We start from the raw sequence: 22737 nt of genomic DNA on the forward strand, positions 1-22737 counted from the left end.
ATAAACAAATTGCTTTTCAATTTGTGCTTGATGTTTTTTGCTCTGTACCACACACTGAATAACACCACCAAACACAGAGAGGCAGGGAGGAAGAGAGATTTTCTTGATAAGAGATCTTTGGATGTCCACATGTAGAGGGCAATCAAGGATATCTGATTCCTTTAAAGATGTGTGTGTGTGTGTGTGTTTGTGTTTGTTTGAGAATAAATGTGAGTTTGTCTCAGATAATGGCTCCTTTGTGCACAGAATATTTAAGTTTAATTGCCTGTTTGTGTTTATGCGTACGGAGACATCAATCGTTCCCCTCTACCCTATAATCAGGAGCTGAAATCCGATCTAGTGTATCGATCGGTGATAAAGGTTGCAAACACAAAACAGGGCTGTGTTTGATTGACGTGTGTAAGCTGGGCTGGAATGACACCTGACCTGCTGATGTCACAGAGGACTCTCTTCTCATCTGAAAGCTTATCTCTCAGAATAAATTAAAACCGCCTTAGAAATGTTTAATTCAGTTCATTATTTACTGAAATTACTTTCTAGATGCATACAGTTGTAAAGAGTATGTTCAGAAAAGTCATAATCTGCTATACTATTCATACTTTTGCAGTAGTATGCATCATTTCTGTGTGCATAGAATAACCAGACCTACTTCATTAGTTTGTAGGGCTGCACAATTTGGCCTAAAATTTTGTGGCATATGACTGTAAAATAATAATAATGATAATAATACCTTTTATTAATGTAATATTTCACTGCAAAATTAAAGAAAAGGTATTTCAGGAAAATAAAATAATTTAATTTTGCAGCACAACACAGTTTAAAACATTGCATACGATTTTACAAACTATTGACAAAAATAGCAGTAAATAAACAGTATATACTGTGAAGTAAACGGTATACTAGCCACTGTTTGCTGTTGCAGTGCTTTAATATACGGCACTCTGATTAGGTTGAATATGTGACTATTATTGGCTCCAGAAAACACATAGACACAACTGATGTGTGTGTGCCTGCAGAGTTGTGTGGTTATTTCAGCTTTTCAAGGTCGTCAGATTCTGTTAATTGCTTTCCATGGGCTGTCGGTGAGCTGAAGGGACAAAGAATGCGTGTGTGTGTGTGTGAGAGGGGTGGCTGGGTTTTTTTCCTCACAGGTCTTTAATGCATCATTTAATACACTTGTGTATTTGACATCAGAATGCAGAGCGTAAAACCACACGCTGTAAATGACCAAGTTCAGTACATGTGCTCTTATATGTATGCGTCTCTTTTTCAGGGCTGGAGAGGAAAATCCGGCTTCATTGGCGGAGAGTTGCTTTCGAGAGTTGCTGGGTCGAGCTGCTTACGGCAACATGAACAATGCAGTGCGCCCTGTACTGGTGTAAGTACCATTGCAATGGCTACACTGTGCTGTTGGTACCAATATCCAGTGCTATTTTTTGAATAGTCTCTCTGGCAGCAGTGGTTCACTCACTATTCACTCATTACAGTAAAATGAAGAACTCAAGCCTTGACTTTAAGTTGAGGCTGTTGTTTTATTACTGGGCTTGTTGCTATGGTAACATCACATTACTATACCATGACTATAAAATTTGCCCTAATTTTTTAAAATGCACACATCTAGACCAGGAGCTATTTTGACGTTGCTAGTGCAGTTGAAAGATAATTTTTATAACTTTCTTTTTTATTGCTATGGGAATCCAATGTATCATGGGATTCACTTTAATAGACTTTGATTTCGTTTAGATTTTAGCACTGCACCAAAAATTTGACATGTGAACTGATTATTTCATTTCTACTTACTGAACTAACTTATTATTACTTACTAAAATGTGTCATGTCTCATGTAATTACTCAATCAGTGTTTCAACCACGGAAAGACTTCAATAAAACAGCTTGTGTCACATACAAATATATTTACCTCATGAAAGCCATCAGTGTTCATATCTTGTTAATTAGCTAACAAACCTTTAATATATATATATATATATATATATATATATATATATATATATGAACAATATTACATATTCAGTATAGTTTTACTTACTGTTGTCATGATTTAATGTATATTTGAATACATCTGTCATGAAAACGTTGAAACCTGAATAAGTTTTTATTACAGCCAAATGTCTATATTTCAATAACAAATTGGAGTAGAAACATAATTACGTCATTAAAAAGCTGATATAAAAACTGCCTTATGTGCAATTTACATGTTTATAAACAACTCTTTGAGTGTTGCATATTAAATAAATGTAATAAACTTTATTTTTTGTTTTGGTTTTCAGCCTAATGAAAAATAATTCTGGTTCTCTTACGAGAGGTCTCTCGTACTGCGTAAGATATCTTACGCTAGGGGAAAATCCTTTTCCGCGAGATATTGAAGCCAAAAATTATCCTTAATTTTGTAATAATGCAAAACGCGTTGCAGCAGCAATGCAGACATAGGCGAGACAGCTCGCGCGCCTATTGGCTGCTCTGCGGCAACTGCAGCAGCCTATCGAGCGAGGCCTGGCGTGACGCCAGACCCAATCAGGGCACTTCGCGCCCGCTGCGTCACGTCCCGCCGAAATGGGCGTGGTCTAGGCCTATAAATATCGCTCGCAGGCAGCTATTATCTGATTTTTCATCCTTCAAGCGAAGCACACGCATCGCTGGAGCTGGATTGGAAGCCGCGCCGTCGAGAGAGAGCACCTTCAGCGGGACGAGTCACTGAAGTCGCTGGCCGCGCCGCCTTCCTGCCTTCCTGCTGCGCTTTCCGGCGCTTATATCCTTCTCTTTTATTTGCACTGTATTTCTGTGTGTGTGTGTCGCCGCCGCGACACACATTTCTAAAAGAGCTAGCGTCTTTTTAAAGATGCCTTCCTGCGGCTCGTGCAGAGCCACACTCAGCGACGGGGACCGCCACGTGATCTGCGTTTCCTGCCTGGGTGAGGAACATGCAGCTCTCGCGCTCGCTGACGGCGGATGCCCTCACTGCGAGCTGATGGCAATGGCGACTCTGAGGACTCGCCTAGCCGTCTTCACCGAGACTGCTCCCCCGCCCGCCGCGGCGTCGCGCCGTAAAAAGCGCCGTGCCCAGCGGGCCCCGGAACCCTCCCTCAGCCGCCAAAGCTCGCCGGTTCGCCCGCTTGCTTCCCCGGCTTCTTCTGTTTCGCTTCCTGACGGACAGCGGCCGCCGTCTGCCGCCGCTTCCGTTGATATCGCGGATGAGGAAGCCCTGCTGGGAGAGGATGATTCCTGCTCTATCCTGGCGTCAGGCAGTGAGGATTGGGCGGGCTCTGAGGACCCCGCACCCCCTGCCCGCACTTCGTCAGGCAAGAGAGCTTCTATTGAGACGGAACTCATGCGAGTACTCGCACAGGCCGCGGCGAGCCTCGGCCTCGAGTGGTCTTCGCCTGAGCAGCCCGCTCACAACCGGCTGGATGGATTTTTCCTGCCTGGGGAGCGCGCTTCGCCTGTGTCCAGACCGGCGCCTTTTCTTCCTGAGTTACACGAAGAAGTCGCCAAGTCCTGGAGCGCCCCCTATTCTGCTAGAGTGCGTCCTGCTGTTTCTTTGGCATTCTCCGCCGTTGACGATGCCAAGAACAGAGGATACCTCTCGCTGCCGCCGGTTGAAGAGGCGATAGCGGCCCACTTATGCCCGCCCTCCGCTGGACGGCGCGCTAAGCCGGCCCTGCCCTCTAAAGCTTGCCGCACGACGTCGAGCTTGCTCCACCGCGCTTTCTCCGCCGCCGGGCAAGCTGCGTCAGCGTTGCACACCATGGCAACGCTCCAGATCTTCCAGGCCGATCTCCTCCGTAAGCTGGATGAGGAAGGACCTGACGCGATCTGTGTGCCGGACTTAAGGAGTGCCACGGACCTCGCTCTTCGTGCTACTAAGTCCGCAGCGCAAGCCATTGGACGGACTATGGCTTCTCTCACCGTGTCTGAGAGACATCTCTGGCTGACGCTCTCGGAAATGGCCGAGTCTGAACGCACCGCGTTCCTCGACGCCCCGCTTTCCGCCACAGGCCTCTTTGGATCCTCCGTCAAAGATTTCGCGGAGAGATTCGCAGAGGTACAGAAAGCGTCTCAGGCCATGAAGCACTTCCTCCCGAAGCGCTCCAGCTCTGCAGCAGGCCGTGCGAAACCGTCTGCTCAGAGCTCACAGCCACAGCCACCGTCCACTGCCTCCACTTCACAGCGCCGCCAGGCCAGAAGCGCGAGACCGCGCTCCCGCTCATCCGGTCGCCGCCCCGCAGGACGCGGCTCGCGACCTAGGATCACGGTGAAGCCCGAGGCCCCGAAGTCGTCCTAGCACAGCTAGGAAAACGACGGTGTTCCAGTCCCGCTGCGGCCGGACTCACACCAAAGCTATTCGCTCGTCCAGTTCCAGAAAATGTGACTGTTCCAGTGTTTTCTGCAGCCAACAAGTCGGTTCTGTCACCCGCTTGCCTGCACACAAATGCCGTTTTCACGGCTACCCAGATAAATCCCCAAAAGAGTGTGTTTTCTGGTGTCCCGGCCACGGCCGATGGTGTTTCGTGTGTAGTAAGAATGCCCACTGCCCAGTGCCCATCCCTACACATAAGCACAGCCTGTCACACAGGGCTCGCGCACATAAAACCGACTCAGATCGGTTGCGCTTCAAACATGGTGAACGTGCCCACTACCCAGTGCCCACTAACACCACGTTATGCATGTCTCACGGTTTCTGTAAAAACGAAACCAAAGTGCACTCGCTTCACGCAAGCGAACGATGCTTTCAGTGTGATAAATGTGCCCGCTGTCCCGCGCCCACATCCACACATAGACATGACAGTTCCCACGGGAACCGCCCAGCCCTCCCCCTCGCGGTTAACCACCGTAGAGGAGTCGAGCGCGGGCAATCTGCCCGCTGTCATCAGCGCGCCCCATGCCTCAAATGTCACGAGCGACACGCTTGTGTTACAGCACACCGAAGCTTCTCCATCGCTGAGCGAGCGGAGCGCGCTTCGTATTCGACCCCTAGCTATCCATGCAGACGCATGGGCAAAGCTACCCGGGGTTTCGAAATGGGTGCTGAACATTATAGAAAGAGGCTATTCGCTGCAGTTTCGCCGACGCCCTCGCCGCTATGTGGCGCGCGTCGAGACCACGGTAAAAACAGAAGTAGCACATCTACTTCGAGCCGAAGTGACGAAACTATTGAGCAAAGGGGCCATAGAACCTCTCTCTCAAGATCAGAGCGAGGGAGGGCTATACAGCAGATACTTCCTGGTACCGAAAAAAGACGGGGGTCTCAGACCCATACTAGATCTAAGGCAGCTGAACAAAGTGCTTGTGAAGCGACAGTTCAGGATGCTCACGACCAGGCAAATCCTTGTGCAGATTCGCCAAGGAGATTGGTTTGTGTCAATAGATCTGAAAGACGCGTATTTTCAAATACAGATAGCGTCACGTCACAGGCGATATTTGAGATTCGCCTTCGAGGGCCAGGCATATCAGTACACAGTCCTGCCGTTCGGTTTGTCCCTAGCACCCCGTACATTTACGAAGTGCATGGACGCGGCGCTCGCACCCCTCAGAATGAGAGGCATGCGAGTGCTGAACTATTTGGACGATTGGCTGATTCTAGCGCAATCTCGCGCAGTGCTCATAGAACACACGACCATTTTACTCGATCACCTCGAGGATTTGGGTCTGAGTGTCAATTGGGCGAAGAGCTCCCTGTCACCCAGTCAGAAAATATCTTTCCTGGGCACAGAACTGGACTCACTATCCATGATAGCGCGACTATCACAACAGCGCGCGGTAGACATTCGACGCACAGCGAACTCTTTTCGCTGCGGCGCGTCTGTCCCGCTCAAAAGATTTCAGAAGATGCTAGGTCTCATGGCCTCAGCATCGTCAGTGCTCCAGCTGGGTCTGCTACGCATGCGCCCGCTGCAGTTTTGGCTGAAAGCGCGAGTCCCACGCGAAGCGTGGGCACCCGGTTTGCTTCGCCTCAGGGTCAATCAGAAATGCGTTACAGCTCTGAAACCCTGGAAAGCGAACGACTGGTACCAATCAGGTGTAAGCCTGGGGACTTCCTCGAGGGTGAAAGTGGTGTCCACGGACGCGTCCACCTCGGGATGGGGAGCGCTGCTCGAGGGCAGACCGTTCTTCGGCCAGTGGTCAGAACGGGAGAAGCTCCTGCACATAAACTGCCTCGAAATGCTGGCAGTAGACAACGCGCTGACGCGTTTTTGTCCCCAAATAAAAGGTCACCACGTCTTGGTCCGTTCGGACAACATGTCTGTGGTGTCCTACATAAATCGCCAGGGCGGCATCAGATCCGAGAAACTGTACAGGCTGGCAGAACGCCTCCTAGTATGGGCTCAGTGCAACCTGCGCTCGCTCAGAGCAGCGCACGTGCCAGGGATCATGAATATAGGACCAGACAGACTGTCCAGGAACAATGTTCCGGCAGGCGAATGGTCCCTACACCCACAGACAGTCCAACTGCTGTGGAAGAAATTCGGCAGAGCGAAAGTGGACCTGTTTGCGTCTCAAGAAAACGCTCACTGTCAAGAATTTTTCTCCAAGAGCAGGAGCGCGCTGTCCCATGTGTGGCCCCGCCGCCCGCTCTATGCTTTTCCCCCCGTCTCTCTCCTGCCTCAGGTGATAGAACGGATCAGGGAAGAAGGATGCTCAGTACTGCTGGTAGCACCGTTCTGGAAAAACCAACCTTGGTTCCCAGCCGTGATGCAGTTAGCAAGTACTGCCCCGTGGCCGGTACCAGTGAGGAGAGATCTCCTCTCACAGGCCCGCGGCTCGATCTGGCATCCTCACCCGGAACTATGGTCCCTTCATGTCTGGGCCATCAACGGGTACATGTTGGACTCCCTAAAGGAGTATTAAACACGATCACGCAGGCTAGAGCTCCGTCTACAAGACGACTCTATTCTTCGAAATGGTCAGTGTTTTCGGGCTGGTGCACAGCCCGTGGTGTGTCACCCACAAACTGTGATGTGACGGAGGTGCTTTCCTTCCTACAAGAGCTGTTGGATGGGGGCAGGGCCCCCTCCACGCTCAAAGTTTATGTGGCGGCTATAGCAGCGTTCTCAGAAACAACGCTTGGTCAGTCAATAGGAAGGAACGATTTAGTCATCCGCTTCCTTAGAGGAGCTAAGAGACTGAATCCTCCCAGACCTCCCTCAGTCCCCGTATGGGACCTTTCTACGGTTCTGGAAGCCATGAAAGGTGCGCCATTTGAGCCTTTGCAGTCAATCGATTTAAAACACCTGTCTTTCAAAACAGTGTTTTTGCTGGCTCTCGCTTCAGTGAAGCGCATAGGGGATCTGCACGCGCTCTCTGTGAGCGCGGCGTGCATGGAGTTTGGGCCCAATGACTCAAAAGTTATACTCAAACCTAAGCACGGTTATGTTCCAAAATCCCTCAACACACCGTTTAGGGCGCAGATTATCTCTCTGTCAGCCCTACCGGTCCCTGATGAGGAAAGAGACGCGAGCCTCCTTTGCCCAGTCAGGGCATTACGAGCTTATGTGTCTCGCTCGTCTGTTTTCAGACAGACGGAACAGCTCTTTGTTTCGTTTAGCGGACGTTCTAAGGGACTAGCCGCGTCGAAACAGAGCCTATCCAGATGGATAGTTGATGCTATAGCGCTGGCATACGCCTCCAAGGGCATGCAGTGCCCTTTGGGTGTCAGAGCGCATTCCACGAGAGGCATGGCCTCTTCGTGGGCCTGGTCAAGTGGGATTGCCTTGCAAGATATTTGTATGGCGGCAGGCTGGGCCTCCCCGTCTACATTTATAAGGTTTTATAACCTAGAGGTTCCCGCCCTGCAGGCCAGGCTGCTGTCGGTCTAAACTACCAGTATTATCTGACCTGATGCGTTCAGCTCAGAATGCTGCGTTTGCTGAGCACAGCTCGATGTTCGACAGTTTAAAGCTGGGCAAACTGTGTAAGACCCACATTTTTTCCCATCAGTTCAGGCCGTACCCCGCCCTGTCTGTATGATGAAATTCGCGTCCCTTCGACGCTACTTTATGTGGAAAAGTGAGGCTGCACCCCTCCTTCTTCCCGGACTCTCTGTGAGTTCACTGAGTGATTGTGCACTATATGTACCCCGGGCTTTCGCCCTTGGGTCTTTGGTGTCAGATCTCAGCATGCACGGCGTTTTACATTGGGTCCCCTAGCGTAAGATATCTTACGCAGTACGAGAGACCTCTCGTAAGAGAACGTACTCGGTTACTAACGTAACCTCGGTTCTCTCTAGAAGAGGGAACGAGTACTGCGTATCTTGCCGTGCATGCACACGCTCTGGTTGCTTCGATGATGAAAAACCAGATAATAGCTGCCTGCGAGCGATATTTATAGGCCTAGACCACGCCCATTTCGGCGGGACGTGACGCAGCGGGCGCGAAGTGCCCTGATTGGGTCTGGCGTCACGCCAGGCCTCGCTCGATAGGCTGCTGCAGTTGCCGCAGAGCAGCCAATAGGCGCGCGAGCTGTCTCGCCTATGTCTGCATTGCTGCTGCAACGCGTTTTGCATTATTACAAAATTAAGGATAATTTTTGGCTTCAATATCTCGCGGAAAAGGATTTTCCCCTAGCGTAAGATATCTTACGCAGTACTCGTTCCCTCTTCTAGAGAGAACCGAGGTTACGTTAGTAACCGAGTACGTTTTGGTGTTTCAGTAAAAAAAAAAAAAAAACATTCAGTCACTAGTAAAATTAGTTTTATGCTTATGTTTGTGCTTTGGAAACATATTTAGGATCACGTCATCTCCTCCACAATGGTGTCACACACTGGACACCAAAGCTTTTACATGCCCTAACAAGGTTTTATTGGAGTTCTTATAACTGAATATTAAATCCCATTATCAATGCTTTGAATTTTTTTTCTAAAATCATGCATTGATGCATTAGTCACCCAATACATGAAAGCTTTTATGCTTCACATTAATTCCCCAAGTATTGGTATTGTACCATTTTAAATCTGTGATAGTCCCTTTAACACACACACACACACACACACACACACACACACACACACACACACACACACACACAAGCTCACAGGCTAAAATATGTGTGGCCTTTTCAGCTTTTCAAGCATGTCAGTTTCCATTAATCGTTTTTCAGGGTTGACCGTGGGCAGTGATCGCAAGAGAAAATTGAAAGCGTACAATACAATGATAACATTTTCAAAATGATCAGATGTTTTATGAGCCAAGCGAACCCTAGTCTCAAATATGCAGCGCATACCCGTATGCAAAGGGTGCCAGAGCACTTTGAGACACACAGAGACACGCAGATGTTTTCAGACAAGCACGCGGCGCGGCGTTAGCCTGCGAGCTCAGGTGTCCAGACGCTGATGCTGCTGTCAGCTGCTCGTCTGCTTCCTCTCACCCTGTGGGCATGTTGGGATTCATTCATTCCAGTCTCAACACAAACACCATGCAGAAAATGCAAGCGGCGCCCAGGTGCCTCTGTTTTGTGTTAAAGGAACTGTTGTGATCGGAATCCAGCTGTTCTAAGCTTGATTTAGGTGTTTAATGGGGTTACAGATGCAAATATGTGTCTCTGTTTGCACACTGACTCTGCAGCCCAGGGACTTTCCTGTCATATCAACACTTGATATTGCTCTTCATATGGGCTTTCCCTGATTTCACATCCTTAAACTTAGTGTAACATTTTAAGTATTTTATAATTTCATTGAGACTGTTGAATCAGCAATGCGACACAGCATCAACAATGGTGTTATTATTTATTCAATAATAGCTTTAATGCAAAAAAATTTATTAAACGAAACATAACAACTAAATTAATTATAAACAAAATTAAATAATACAAAAACAATCAATTTGATTTCTGATTCGATTCTGATTTCGAATCAATACGTTTCGAATTGATTTCGAAAATTACTAATGCTGTAAACTATAGTTGTTACATTATTATAATCAGTTGAAGGTTAAAATTAACAGATTTTTCTACAAACACTTAAATTACACACAAGGTTTTATAATAATAACGTTATAATACTAACTTTATAATTACAGAATTCTGGGGTTTTTTTCTCTGATTTAAAAAAAAAATTATATATAAACATTTAAATGGTTGGCTGTCATAACTTTTTTTTTTTCATGGAAGATTTATTCAAACATACATCAGATATTGAAGAACAGTAATGTGTAATATAGTGCATATATTTAGCTAAATGAGTTTGCTTTTCTAACTGACCTTAATTTCAAGATTCAATAAAAAGTTTAAAGGATTAAGCTTGATTTTGTATTCAATTACTTTATTATTTAGCTTTATTATATTTATTATTACTGCATAATGATGTTTCATATTTTAATACATTTTTGGATATTATCATTTGGAAATATACTTTTTTAATATATTTATAAATAGGCAAATATTAGCTATAGATTTTTTCCTGGCATACAAAAATAATTAAGGAAATAACCATATTTTAATCTAGCAGAGTACTAAATTAATGAGCTACATGGACGGATGATGTTAGATTAAAAACCACGAATCATTTCCCAGTGTCGGTCAGTCGATCTAGATTTCTGTACATCCCCTTATGGCAGTGAAAATTGTTCATCTCATTGCAAATGGATTAAGCAAACTTTCATTTTATAAATGTAAATGAATTGCATGCATGATAAAATGTGCAACAATTGTATCTGCTCATTTTAATTAAATTGGACAAGCAACAAAAACCGTCTGTATTACGTAAGTAGACGGTACACAATGAATGCAGTATTGATTATTCTAATGCAGCTAGAATTAGTTTAGCAGTATTAAATATTGAAGTACAACACAGTACTACATATAATAAATTAATAGATCTCATATCAAAAGAAACCTGCAGCTGAAATTTCTGTTAAATTCATTACTCGTTTTGTATCATGCTTAACACCTCTTAACTATAGTAATATCTGTAGCTGGTCCTCTTGTGGCTTATTACTTGAATATCTCAAATACTGTATCATATTCGAGCTGTTTTTTTTTCCTCCATTAGCACTAATTTTCCCCTGTTTCATGCAGCGCACATCCAGGCAAGTCTAGAGGAACATTGAAGTCATTTCCAGGTCATTTTATAAGCGAGGGAATGGTCTAATGATAACTATTACATTATGACGCAGAGCTTAATGCAATAAAACCACATAAAAAAAGGTTTTATAATGCACTGAAATGTGATTTAAGTATTGAAATAAATAAACTGTTTATATTTGAACCGTACAAAAGTAATATTTAAACTGTTTTCTATTTTAACATATTTTCAAATTTAATTTATTTTTCTGATTGAGAAATTAATTTACTCCAGTCTTCAGTGTCATATGATCCTTCAGAAATCATTTTAATATGCTGATTTGCTGCTCAAGAAACATTTATTATTATTATCAGTGTTGAAAACGGTTGTGCTGCATAATATTTTAACATTAACCGTGATACTCTACCATTAAAAAGTACGATTTAAAAAAAATAGAAAATAATTTATTTTATATATTTATATATATATATATATATATATATATAATTTTGTATTATTATTATTGGTTCAAGTGACATAAAAAAAATATATGTTTCAAATATATGGTGAATGTATCATGGTTTCCACAAAAATGTTAAGCAGCAAAAACTATTTTCAACATTGCTAATAATAAGAACCATTATTAATATTTATTACATGGCTTGGTTGAATTCTAATGTAGAATGCTAAGTATAACACACCGTTGCCATGAAAAACAGAGCGTTGCTATGGACGCAGGATTCTAACCGTAGAGACGGAACAGACTATTTTCTTTAGCGGAAGCAATACAATCCTTTTTAAATCAATATTTTGTGTCAGATTATTGATTTATTTCCTCCGCTTCGCGTCGGGGTCCTGATCAGCCTGTCGGGGTTGTATTCGCTATAACAAACGCCTCGCTCTAAATTATCCCTTCCTTGAACACCAGTAAAAATTGATAATAATAGACCAGCAAATCTAGCCTGGGTTTCCCCATGCTACCTTGTGCGCAGCGCGATTTTAGCTCGATGGTGTTTTAAGCCCCCAATGGCTCCTTAGAGGCAGCTAACCCTACCCTCAACCTTAAACCTACCCATCCCCTCGCTGCCTGGAAGGCGCCATTGGGGGCATAAAACACCAAACACCGCGATTTTATTCACGCTGCTAGGCAGCCTGGATTCCATGGACTAGATTTTCGCCTCAGCGAGGGAACCAATCACAGAACGGGGAGGGAGTAGCAAGACAATGACGACGTCTATGCGACACACCGAAGCAGTTTGTTTATATCTATGGATCTAACATGGCATCAGATGCGAAGTTACCTTTCGATGCAGCCTTAGATAGTGTTCTAAGCATGGTTCTAAATAGTTTAGAATGCAAGTTTATTTCGTCTTCTTCCTCGTCGAATTTCTGCCGCTCTACATACGTCATCTGGTATAATTGAAACGAATGGCTATGAGCTACGTACAGGCACATTTGATAGACATTCGTAGCGTCCAATAAACGTCTCTGGGCATTCGTAAACCACGCCTCAAATACGAGAAAATTAACATGTGGTTCCCAGACCACATCTCCATGAGAAAGAGGTCTGACGTTAGCCAGGCTACAGCAAATCAGTATATTAGAATGATTTCTGATGTATCATGTGACACTGAAGACTGGAGTAAGGATGCTGAATATTCAGCTTTGCATCACAGGAATAAATTACATTTTAAAATATTTAAAAAAAGAAAACAGTTCTTTTAAATTCAAATAATATTTCACAACAACATATATGCAACATAACAACAAAGACTATATGCTCTACTATAGGTCTGTAAATGTGTATGTCTGCGGTGAGTTTGACGGAGGCTGAAGGTGGAACTTTAGATTCAGATCTGAAGATGAGCTGCTTTGACTTTGGCGTCGTGTGTAAATGAGCAGCTCTCGGTTTGACTGCCCTGACCTGGTCTCCATCTGTAGCTTATTAGCACACAATTCAGACACATGCGGCCGTATGCAGTGTGTGTGCAGACGCTCTCAGGGCTCATTAATGAGACCGTTTTGGCTCATCTCAGTCATTGGCCAATTAGCGCTGAGTGAAATGTCTGTAAAAAGAGAATATCAAAGCGCCGAGGGGCTCTCGAGCACGTCTCTTTCTCTATCACACTCCCTCACCTTCTCCATCATCTATCGTGTCTCTCTCATTCTCTAACTCTCTCTCTCTCTTCTTATACTGTTCGCTGTGTGCTCTGTATTTATTAAACTTGTGTGAGGTTTTGAGGGAACTTTGAGCTCCAGGGTAGATATCTGTACCTCTGATAACTCGTACGGCTGGTGTTCGCGGAGACAGACAGCGAGAGGTTTTTTTTTTTTGGGTGGAAGGGGATTTCAGGCGTTCCAAAAATAGCTCTCATCGGATGGGGGGTGAGATCAGATTGACGTTACCATGGCGACAGCAGGAAGGGAGAGGATGGTGGCATAGAGGTTTTAGAGTTAGATCAGACTGCGGAAAAGAGGAGAGATAAAGGTGTGGGAACATGATTTGTGTTGCGGCGCAGGAATGCTCAAGTTTTCCGCATCACAGCTTCTGTTGAGTGGAACCAACGTGCTCGATATGACCGTCACCAGTGACAGAACCGACTCCAAATACCTGGATTACACACAGTCGTCTGTGGACTTGCACTTGAGCCTTTAAAGTTGGCATGAAACAGAAGTTGCGATAGCCATTTCTTCTCTATTGTGACATATATCTTAGAGAAACAGCTTCTCGAACAAGAAAAAATGTAGAGCAGGACTTGATTTTGTCCATCGGTAATTGATTGGATCGTTGTGGTTTGCTATTCCTATATGTTGGCTCCATCCAAAATCACATACTTCCCTACTATATAGGTCACGTGATAATGACAACATGACGAATGTAGTACGTCCAGATTACATTCATACTACACACATTCTTACAAAGTAAGTACAAAATATGTACCTACTCGAGAGTATGCGATTTCGGACGCAGACGTCATCAGAGAAGAGAATGAATTAAAACAAAAATGATATGCACTGATGAAACAATTATAATAAACACTGCAATATTCCATAAAATATAGGAATTGTCCATTTTGATTTCAGGGTGACTTAAACCTCTATGACTTTTTTCTTCTGCAAAATAAAAAAAGATATTTTGAAGAATGCTGGTGGTTTTGGTGTGTTCCACAGGTGAAATAAAATCATACATGTTTAGAATAACATGATAGTGAGTAAATAAAACCAGAATTAAAATTTTTGGGTGAACTATCCCTTTACTTAGGGATAGTTAGAAGTAGAGTTAATGCTTTTTTTTTTTCTTTTCTTTTGTATTAAGGATTAAACTCAGGCAAGCTTTACAGAACATGCCCATAAGAATGAAATGGAGATTTTTGTAAACGTTGTGAAAAAGTGCTAAAAGTTGTTTCGACATTATTCTTAAATGGGCTGGAATAAATTGGGACATTGCAGAGCTTTTTATCTACTGCTTTTCTTTCAAGAAATTGTCCAATTACACAGCAGCATGATTAAAAACAGCGGAGACTGAATCTAAATTCAGGGGTGACCATGTTTAATCTAATTGCAGTAGAGGAAAAAAGCTGTATTTTTGGTCCCCTTTTGGGAGATTCATTAAAAGTTTTGGAAAAAGAGGCAAAAAATACCACTTGTTTTTATCTCTGAGTACCTTGTGTCACTATTATAAAAGACAACATTTTAACATTTCTTTGGATAATTCCCATTATGTCAAATAAAAAAACATCACATAGATCCTCCATAGACTGACTTTATGAAAGAGCAAAAGCATCCTTTGTGTATTGCAACGGGTGCTAATTTAGGGCCATTTTTAGCAAAGGCTCAATTCTGCTGGTTTAAATGTGGCAAATTTGCTTAACAGAACTGAGCCCACTTCACCAGTATTGGTAGCTGAAAGCGTTAAACACAGGGAAAAGGGATGCATGTCAAAAATTTGAATGAATGACTATTTATGCTGTCTTATGAGAGGGCATACTGTAATTCACAGCATTGTTTTCCTACAGGCATTTAGACAACCATCGTCTGTGGGACCCGAACGATTTTGCTGTTTCCTGTTTCAGGATAATCATGTACTCAATACAGGTAAAGTGAACATATTCTCACTCCCATCTCTTTGTGTTAATCCTGTGTGGCCGTTGAAGCGTTTAATGATAATGGAGAGTAAATTAAATTCACTTCTACAGCATGTTTTATGAAGTGTTTGTGTGTGTTTCAGGCCCAGCATTCTCACCATGTGATCCAGCAAGTCTTGTCTCACCTTGACACCCACAGTAAGAACACCCCACGTGTGAGGGCAGGTATCGTTCAGGTGCTGCTGGAGACGGTTGCCATAGCAGCCAAGGGCTCCATCGGTAAGAGTACTGACCATCTAAGGGGCCGTTTACACAACACCGTTTTCAACTAACGTAAAACTTTTTATGCGTTTTGGCTGTTCATACACCTGACAATGGCGTTTTGAGGGCCTATAGAGTGCATAATGTTTCTTTACAAAGTGACATAACACATAACACAAAGTTTTTTGTCGTTTTCGTGGATCCGTGTGAATGGGGATCATTTTGACAATGATGTCGTCTTTACACGAAAAACACAGGTTTTTAGTACATCGTTATCGTGTAAAAGTAACCTAAGATGAGCATTTTGATTATTATTGCTCGTACTTTGTGTGTGTGGTTTACAAACCATTAACCATAAGAATTCAGCTTTCCATCTTGCGTCGTTTGTGTTACGGACATTGGTAGTAACTCAAATTGTGGGGCTTTTTGAGTAGAGATAAATCAGTATGAGCGATAAGACTTAAAAATACACAAACTGAGGACTTGCATATCATGGAGATTTGCATGTTTTGACTTAGCAAGTAATCATCCTAGCATCTTGGATCTTGTTGTTTTATTCCAAAAATGTAAAAATCTACTTTTACATTTGTTATATTTACTCTAATATTCAAAGGTTTAGGGTTGGTTACATTTTTAAAAGAAGTCTCTTCTGCTCACCAAGAAGGATGTTTATAAAAGAAGGATCTTATGCTCACAAAGGCTATCTTTATTTGATAAAAAATACCGTAAAATAGTAATATTGTAAAATGTTATGATATAACTAAACTATATTTTTAAAATGCAAGTTATTCCTGTGATGCAAAGCTGAATTTTTGTCTTCAGTGTCACATGATCCTTTAGAAATTATTCTATTGTGCTGATTTGTTGCTTAAGAAATATCTTTTATTATTTTCAATGTTAAAAAAAAACAGTTGTGCTGCTTAAATGGAAATCTTTTTCAGTATTAAAAATGTCTTTGCTGAATAAATAGTATTCATTAAAAAAACGTACCAACGCCAAACTTTTCAATGTAAAACTCTACCTGTCGTTGATGTATTCTGATTATTATCATTGTTCAGATGATTATTTTGTTATTCTGTTTGTTCTTTTTCTTATGTGTCAGTCACTACAACTACAAACAGATGCCAAAAAATACCAAACGACCACTCACATTTCCCCTTTTCCTCTCTTAATCTCTCCTGGTGTTCATTCCTCATTGTCTTTTGTCTTCCATCTCTCCTTCCTGAAATCTGTTTTCTCTCACAGGTCATATTTCTCCTAATCAACACAATGCTTACACGTTTCTCAGTCCCGTCTCTTCACCATCCAATATGTGGTTGGGTATGTTAACAAGCACAGCTCTCACCCAATCAAAACCTTCAGGCAGTCACTAAATTGGTAAATGGTGAACTAGTGAACTGTTTAGGGTCCCGTCATGTAGTATTGATGGTGAATTGATTATTTAAAGGGATAGTTCAAACCTGTAAGACTTTCGTTCATCTTCAGAACACAAATGAAGATCTTTGAAATAAAATCTGAGAGCTTTCCATTGACAGCTACGCAACTAACACTTTGAAGCTTCAAAAAGTGGATTGTAAAACTAATCCATATGAACTGAGCAGTTTAGTCCAAATTTTCTGAAGAGACTCGATCACTTTAAATGATAAACATATTGAATTTAGGCTTTTATTCACATATAAACATTGATCAGCGAACATAAACAGAAGCTGCTTGATGCACAAGAACAAACCTCTTGCAGAAACTCTAACGCGCCGCGTTACAAGAATGAACCTCATTGCTTCTCACACATCAAGCGATCATGCTTGAGCTTCCGTTTACCACAACTGATGTGTGCGTTGATTAATGTTTATATGTGAATAAAAGCCTATATTCAATCTGTTCATCATATAAAGCTATCGAGTCTGTTCAGAAAATTTGGACTAAACCGCTCAATTCATTTAGATTATTTTTACGATCTCTTGAAGCATCAAAGTTTCAGTTGCGTAGCTGTCAATGGAGGGACAGAAATCTCTAAGATTTCATCAAAAAGATCTTCATTTGTGTTCCAAAGATGAACGAAAGTGTTTCAGGTTTGGAACGTCATGGAGGTGAGTAATTATTGACAGAATTTTTATTTTGGGGTTTTTTCCTTTAAGGATGTGTGGCTGAAGGTTTTCTGGGTCTGCTGTGTAGAGTAACTGCAGCTCCCCCTAGCAGTGCTCTGTAGTTTCTGTGTCTAGTCTGAGTCACATGCCGTGATGTTTTTTAGTTTTTTTTATATCATGTAGTGCTTAAGTTGGCACAGACATCTGTGACATTTTGAGTGTGACATCCTCTGTGCTTGCTTTGAAGCAAAATCAGCATAATTCTGCATAATCACTTTTGTGCTGTGTGTGTATTCTCAGGTCCAACGGTCCTGGAGGTGTTTAACACCCTGCTGAAGCATCTGCGGATGAGTGTGGATTTTGAGCTGGGCGACGGTTCCCGCAGGAACTCCGCGAGCAGCCTTTCCTCCACCCGCACCAAAGAGAGCGAGGAGCGGATCGTCCAGAACGCCATCATCCAAACAATCGGTGACCGCTCCATGTGCTCACTTAGATCTGACCTTTTGTGATGCCAAAACACTGAACAAATTCAATAAAATGGATTCATGTGTGTGTCTAGGTTTCTTTGGCGGAAATCTTCCTGATTATCAGAGAGCAGAAGTGATGATGTTCATTATGGGGAAAGTGCCTGTTTACGGCACGCCGTGCCACACGCTGGACACCGTCAAGATCGGGTAGGACAGTGTGATTCTACATTTGTCATTATCGGCAGTTGTAGTGTTTGGAGAAAGTGTCTTAAATACATGATAATTGTAGATTGCTAAACTGACACATGCACATTTGCAACATGCAAAGTTTGTCTTCAGTGAGTATAAAAAGGCAGGATAAAGTATTGCTGTTACAGATCTGAAGAACTTCAAGCACTGTTTCATTTTTGTCCTTGTTAAGTTGTTTTTATTTGTACTATTCCTTTTTTGTTCTTTATTGTATAGCATTACAGTTTACTTGTCTTGAATGACTTCAAGTAATGTCCAAGACTTTAGATAGATGCACTCATATTACTATAAATGGGAGAAAGTGCAAAGCCCAATATGGCGGAATAAGTCCCGCCTTCTTAATAAAAACTGGTAAAGTCATTGCGTCACTTAAGCTGTCGTTTGAATTTTTTTTGTCATGATTTGAGCCTTTAGAAACTCAATTTATGAGACCGTTGTTGTGAGATTTCATTGGTGGTTTAAAATTTTGGAATTTAATCTTAAGCTTGGTTGAATTTGATGTTTCCCCATTCAAAGAGAGACAGGAGCTGCACTTGTATGACTGAAATAGCTGCCCGAGAGAAATGACTTAAAGGGACTTTGATAATGTAAAAAAAAAAATTGGAAATGTTTTTGAAGGGTATATGCCATAGTTTATTTATCTAATTTAATAATATCTGTTCATTTTTTAAAAATAATATTTTATTTATTTGGATAAGACACATGCCTTTGGTGTGAGAGACCCGGGTTCGAATCCACTGTGAGACACCAATGTGTCCCTGAGCAAGACACTTAACCCCTAGTTGCTCCAGAGGCGTGCGACCTCTGACATATATATAGCAATTGTAAGTCGCTTTGTATAAAAGCGTCAGCTAAATGAATAAAAATAAAAAAATTAAATAAAAAAATTATTTATTTATTTTTTAATTAACGAGTATGTTAAATGTTGCTGTGGTCTTGACTTTTTTTTTTTTTTTTTTTTTTATTGTAATAATATTTCACAGTATTATTGTTTTTACCATATTTTTTATCAAATAAATGCAGCCTTGGTGAGCATAAGAGAGTTCTTCCAAAAACATCTTACCGACCCCAAAATTATGAGTTGTAGAATATGAAATAGGCAATTGTGGAAGTTTTTCGACATATTACATTTCTATCCGGGCACTGGACACCTTTTTTTTTTCAGTGTACTGTGATTTGAGACAGACTAATCCCAGTCTAGTATGCGTTGTGTATGTAAAAATAGAAAAAAAAACAAATTGAAGTATTCATGCTGAAGATTTTTAATTCTCTCCTCTTCTTTTCTCAGGCATCAGGGCACTAAGAGAATCCAGATGATGCTGTTAAGTTCTCTCATTATGGTAAATCTCTAATCTTTTGTGTGTGTGTGTGTGGGGGGTCCTTGTAAATCCTACATTATGGGGACAAAATGTCTCCACAAGGATAGTAATACCAGAAATCTTTGACACTGTGGGGACATTTTTTGGTCCCCATGAGTAAAGCAGCTTGTAAATCATATTAAATTATGTTTAAAAAATGCAGGACGTTTTCTGTGAGGGTTGTGTGTAGGGTTCGAGGATAGATTATACAGTTTGTACAGTATAAAAATCATGGAGTCTATGAAAAGGTCCCCATAAAACATGGAATCTCAACATGTATGTACTGTAAGGCGGTAACGATATAGGGAAACTAAAATTGCAGTTGCTTTATCGTTGCTCCATGAAATCCAGTCATTTTAATAGGAATCCATGCTATATGAATTTTTCATTAGGATGAAAGATTTCCCCAAAATTTTATTTCGGGCATTTCAGGCATTTTTTTATTTTTATTGTATCAGGCATGACATCAGAATGAAGATATTAGACTTACATTCTGTCTCTGAGTTTATTAGTAAAAACCATCCACACTCTCCTCAAGGGAGTTTCTGAAGGTTCCTAGACAGCAGACTGCACAGATCATAACATCAGATTACAGCTGCCTCTGGTGCTTTGTGTCCTTTTTCTTCTTTTTTTGTAATGTCCAATTTTGTCTTTAGTCTGGTTTATGGCTGGCTTTAGACAGGGCAACTTTTCAGGCACCGTTGCCCGGCAACAGGCAGTAAAATGGGCTGCAGGTTGAGGCTTACGATTGTTATTTTGGATGTCAACAGCTTTTGCTCTCCATCTCCCACTGCTGGCCATTTCCAGAAGTGTGACAATTTGTTACTAGTTACTGGTGTGTATAGGTTCTAGTTCTGGTGGTGCTGGTCATATCTGATGGATTCTTTGTTTGTGTAGGTCACGTCGGGGTTTAAGTGTAAAACGATCTGTGCTGGCCTGCCTGCAGCATTTCTGGAGCCGTTGTGCTCCATCTCTCTGATGGAAGACAGCGAACTCCGTCAACTCGTCTTGGAGATTCTGCACAACATCATCGATCGCCATGACAACAGAGCCAAGCTCAGGGGGATCCGGTATGGATGCTCAACTAAGTGAATGTGTGAAAACTAGGGGTGTCAAAAGTCAATGTGCTAACGCCTGTGATTAAATTAAATAATTTAACACCTTAATAATTTAAAGGTGCAGTAAGCGATTTCTGAGAAGCACTTGATATTTGAAATCAGCCAAAACAAACACACCCCTCCCTTCATTGCTCCGCCCCCTAAATGCACGAACACGCAATACTAAAGTGGATGTCTCTCTGTCATAGCTGTGACGAAGCAAAATAATACTTTAGTGACACTCAAAACTGTACTGTTACTATAGCTAACATTACAACAACAGCATATCTTGGTCCTGTGAAAAAGCAAACCAGTTTTGCTCACGTATGGAGCAGAAACGCTGGAAAGCTTTTCTAATTAAAGCGGGTCTTAAAGCTCTTGCCTGATAATAATAACCCTTCTTTTTCCAGTGATTTTCCTCTGAGCTTTTCTCTTTTGTAATGTCTCTCAGCCTTCTCTCTTTCTACAGTCTATCTTCAAATCTCCCTCTTGCTCGCTCTCCCCTCCCCCATCACGAGTGGACACGCCCCTTACTGCTGATTGGCTACAAGTGTGTTGTGGCGCTCAGTCCGATCCACTTTCAACAGCGTCTCTCAAAAATCACTTACTGCACCTAAGATGCTGTAAATGCATTTGTTCAATTGACATAACCGTTTCATTCTTTTAAATGTCATTTGTAAAGACTGATTGAAACTGAGCAGAACTGCAGTGCATCTTTACTTACACAATTCTTTTTCAATCTAAATGGGTTCTTTTTTTATAGAATAGATATATTTTTACGGTTTATTATTGAATTATTGTAGATGTAAATAGATTTCAGTTGCAATTCTTGTGTTTTGGTGCATTTTGCGAAATCTAGAACCTGTTTGCTTTTGGGGGGATTTTTTTATTTTTATTATTATTTTTAGGAAGTTTAAGTAGGTATAGAAAGTTTAAGTTTTTCATCTAATATATATATTTTTTATTTCAATTAATGAAAACAATTTTTAATAGTTTTAGTTTGTGAACAATAACAACACTGGTGCCACTGGAATCAATTAATTTTGTATGTTTTCTTGTGTGTGTACGCAGGATTATTCCTAATGTAGCTGCTCTGAAGTTCAAAAGAGAAAAAATCTCCAAACAGGATGTGGTTTTCATGAAAAAGGTACAAGATACAAACGCACACAGACATCACAACCACACACATGTAGAACCTCAGCCCTTAAACTGTTGCTCTTTCTCCCTCCAGCATGGGCAGCAGTTATACAGACACATCTATCTGGGCTGTAAGGAGGAAGATAACGTTCAGAAGAACTTTGAGCTGCTCTTCACAGCTCTGGCTCTGATCACTATTGAACTGGCCAATGAAGAGGTGGCGATTGACCTCATCCGCCTGTCCATCGCACTACAGGTATTCTCAGCTACGATCACATCTATTGATTTAGCAGATGCTTGAATCCGAAGCAATTTACCAGAAGCAATTGTTATGCTAATCTCTGTATTTTGATTGGCTAAAGGACATGGCCCTGAACAATGAGGAGAATATGCCCATGTTTATTCGCTGTGGCATCATGGCGTTGGTCGCCGCATACCTCAATTTCCTCAGTCAGATGATTGCAATTCCCCTTTTTTGCCAACAAGTCAGCAAGGTAAATGCATATGCACTTATGGCACACACACATACACCCTACATACAAATTCCTGTAACTCCTTTTCTTCCTGTCAGGTGATTGAGATGAGAAATCTGGATGCTCCGTACCTTCTGCCTGAACACGTTTTTAGAGAGAAGTGTGTGTGAGTATTTCTTTTTAAGATAATTGAGACTTTTTATCTCACAATTCGGACTTTTTTTCTCACAATTGTGAGTTTATATCTGGCAGTTCTCTTTTTTTTTCTCAGAATTGTGAGACATAAACTCACAATTGCGAGTTATAACATACAATTCTGAGGGAACAAATACTTTTTCTCAGAACTGCGAGTTTATAGCTCACGATTCTTATTTTATAACACACAATTCTGACTTTATAACATGTAATTGCGAGTTTATATCATGCAATATTTGCTGCATGAAGCAAACGCGAAATTGCGAGGGAAAAAAGTCAGAATCTTGATTTAAAAAGTCAGTTACCTTTTTTTATTCCGT

At 41.9% G+C, this 22737-nt stretch overlaps 2 protein-coding genes across 5 annotated transcripts in view; both read left to right on the plus strand.

Moving 5' to 3' along the window:
- efr3a (EFR3 homolog A) overlaps positions 1 to 22737 on the plus strand; it is a 51576-nt gene that overhangs the window by 21153 nt on the left and 7686 nt on the right. For 3 of the 4 annotated variants that reach the window (XM_082173516.1, XM_082173517.1, XM_082173519.1), the window contains 11 exons: positions 1274 to 1378; positions 15028 to 15106; positions 15240 to 15375; positions 17742 to 17909; positions 18001 to 18115; positions 19446 to 19497; positions 20413 to 20585; positions 21684 to 21759; positions 21844 to 22005; positions 22112 to 22243; positions 22321 to 22388. In XM_082173516.1, coding sequence (XP_082029642.1) covers positions 1274 to 1378; positions 15028 to 15106; positions 15240 to 15375; positions 17742 to 17909; positions 18001 to 18115; positions 19446 to 19497; positions 20413 to 20585; positions 21684 to 21759; positions 21844 to 22005; positions 22112 to 22243; positions 22321 to 22388 — 1266 coding nt within the window. The remainder of the gene's footprint in view (positions 1 to 1273; positions 1379 to 15027; positions 15107 to 15239; positions 15376 to 17741; positions 17910 to 18000; positions 18116 to 19445; positions 19498 to 20412; positions 20586 to 21683; positions 21760 to 21843; positions 22006 to 22111; positions 22244 to 22320; positions 22389 to 22737) is intronic. The other variant, XM_082173518.1, reaches the window with a different exon arrangement.
- LOC309501431 (uncharacterized protein) overlaps positions 5191 to 22737 on the plus strand; it is a 188284-nt gene continuing 170737 nt past the window's right edge. Inside the window, exon 1 of the mRNA XM_082173538.1 lies at positions 5191 to 8657. Coding sequence (XP_082029664.1) covers positions 5985 to 7832 — 1848 coding nt within the window. The 5' untranslated portion in view covers positions 5191 to 5984 and the 3' untranslated portion in view covers positions 7833 to 8657. The remainder of the gene's footprint in view (positions 8658 to 22737) is intronic.

This window comes from Leuciscus leuciscus (genome assembly GCF_965113295.1).
Source record: "Leuciscus leuciscus genome assembly, chromosome: 6".
NCBI lineage: Eukaryota > Metazoa > Chordata > Actinopteri > Cypriniformes > Leuciscidae > Leuciscus > Leuciscus leuciscus.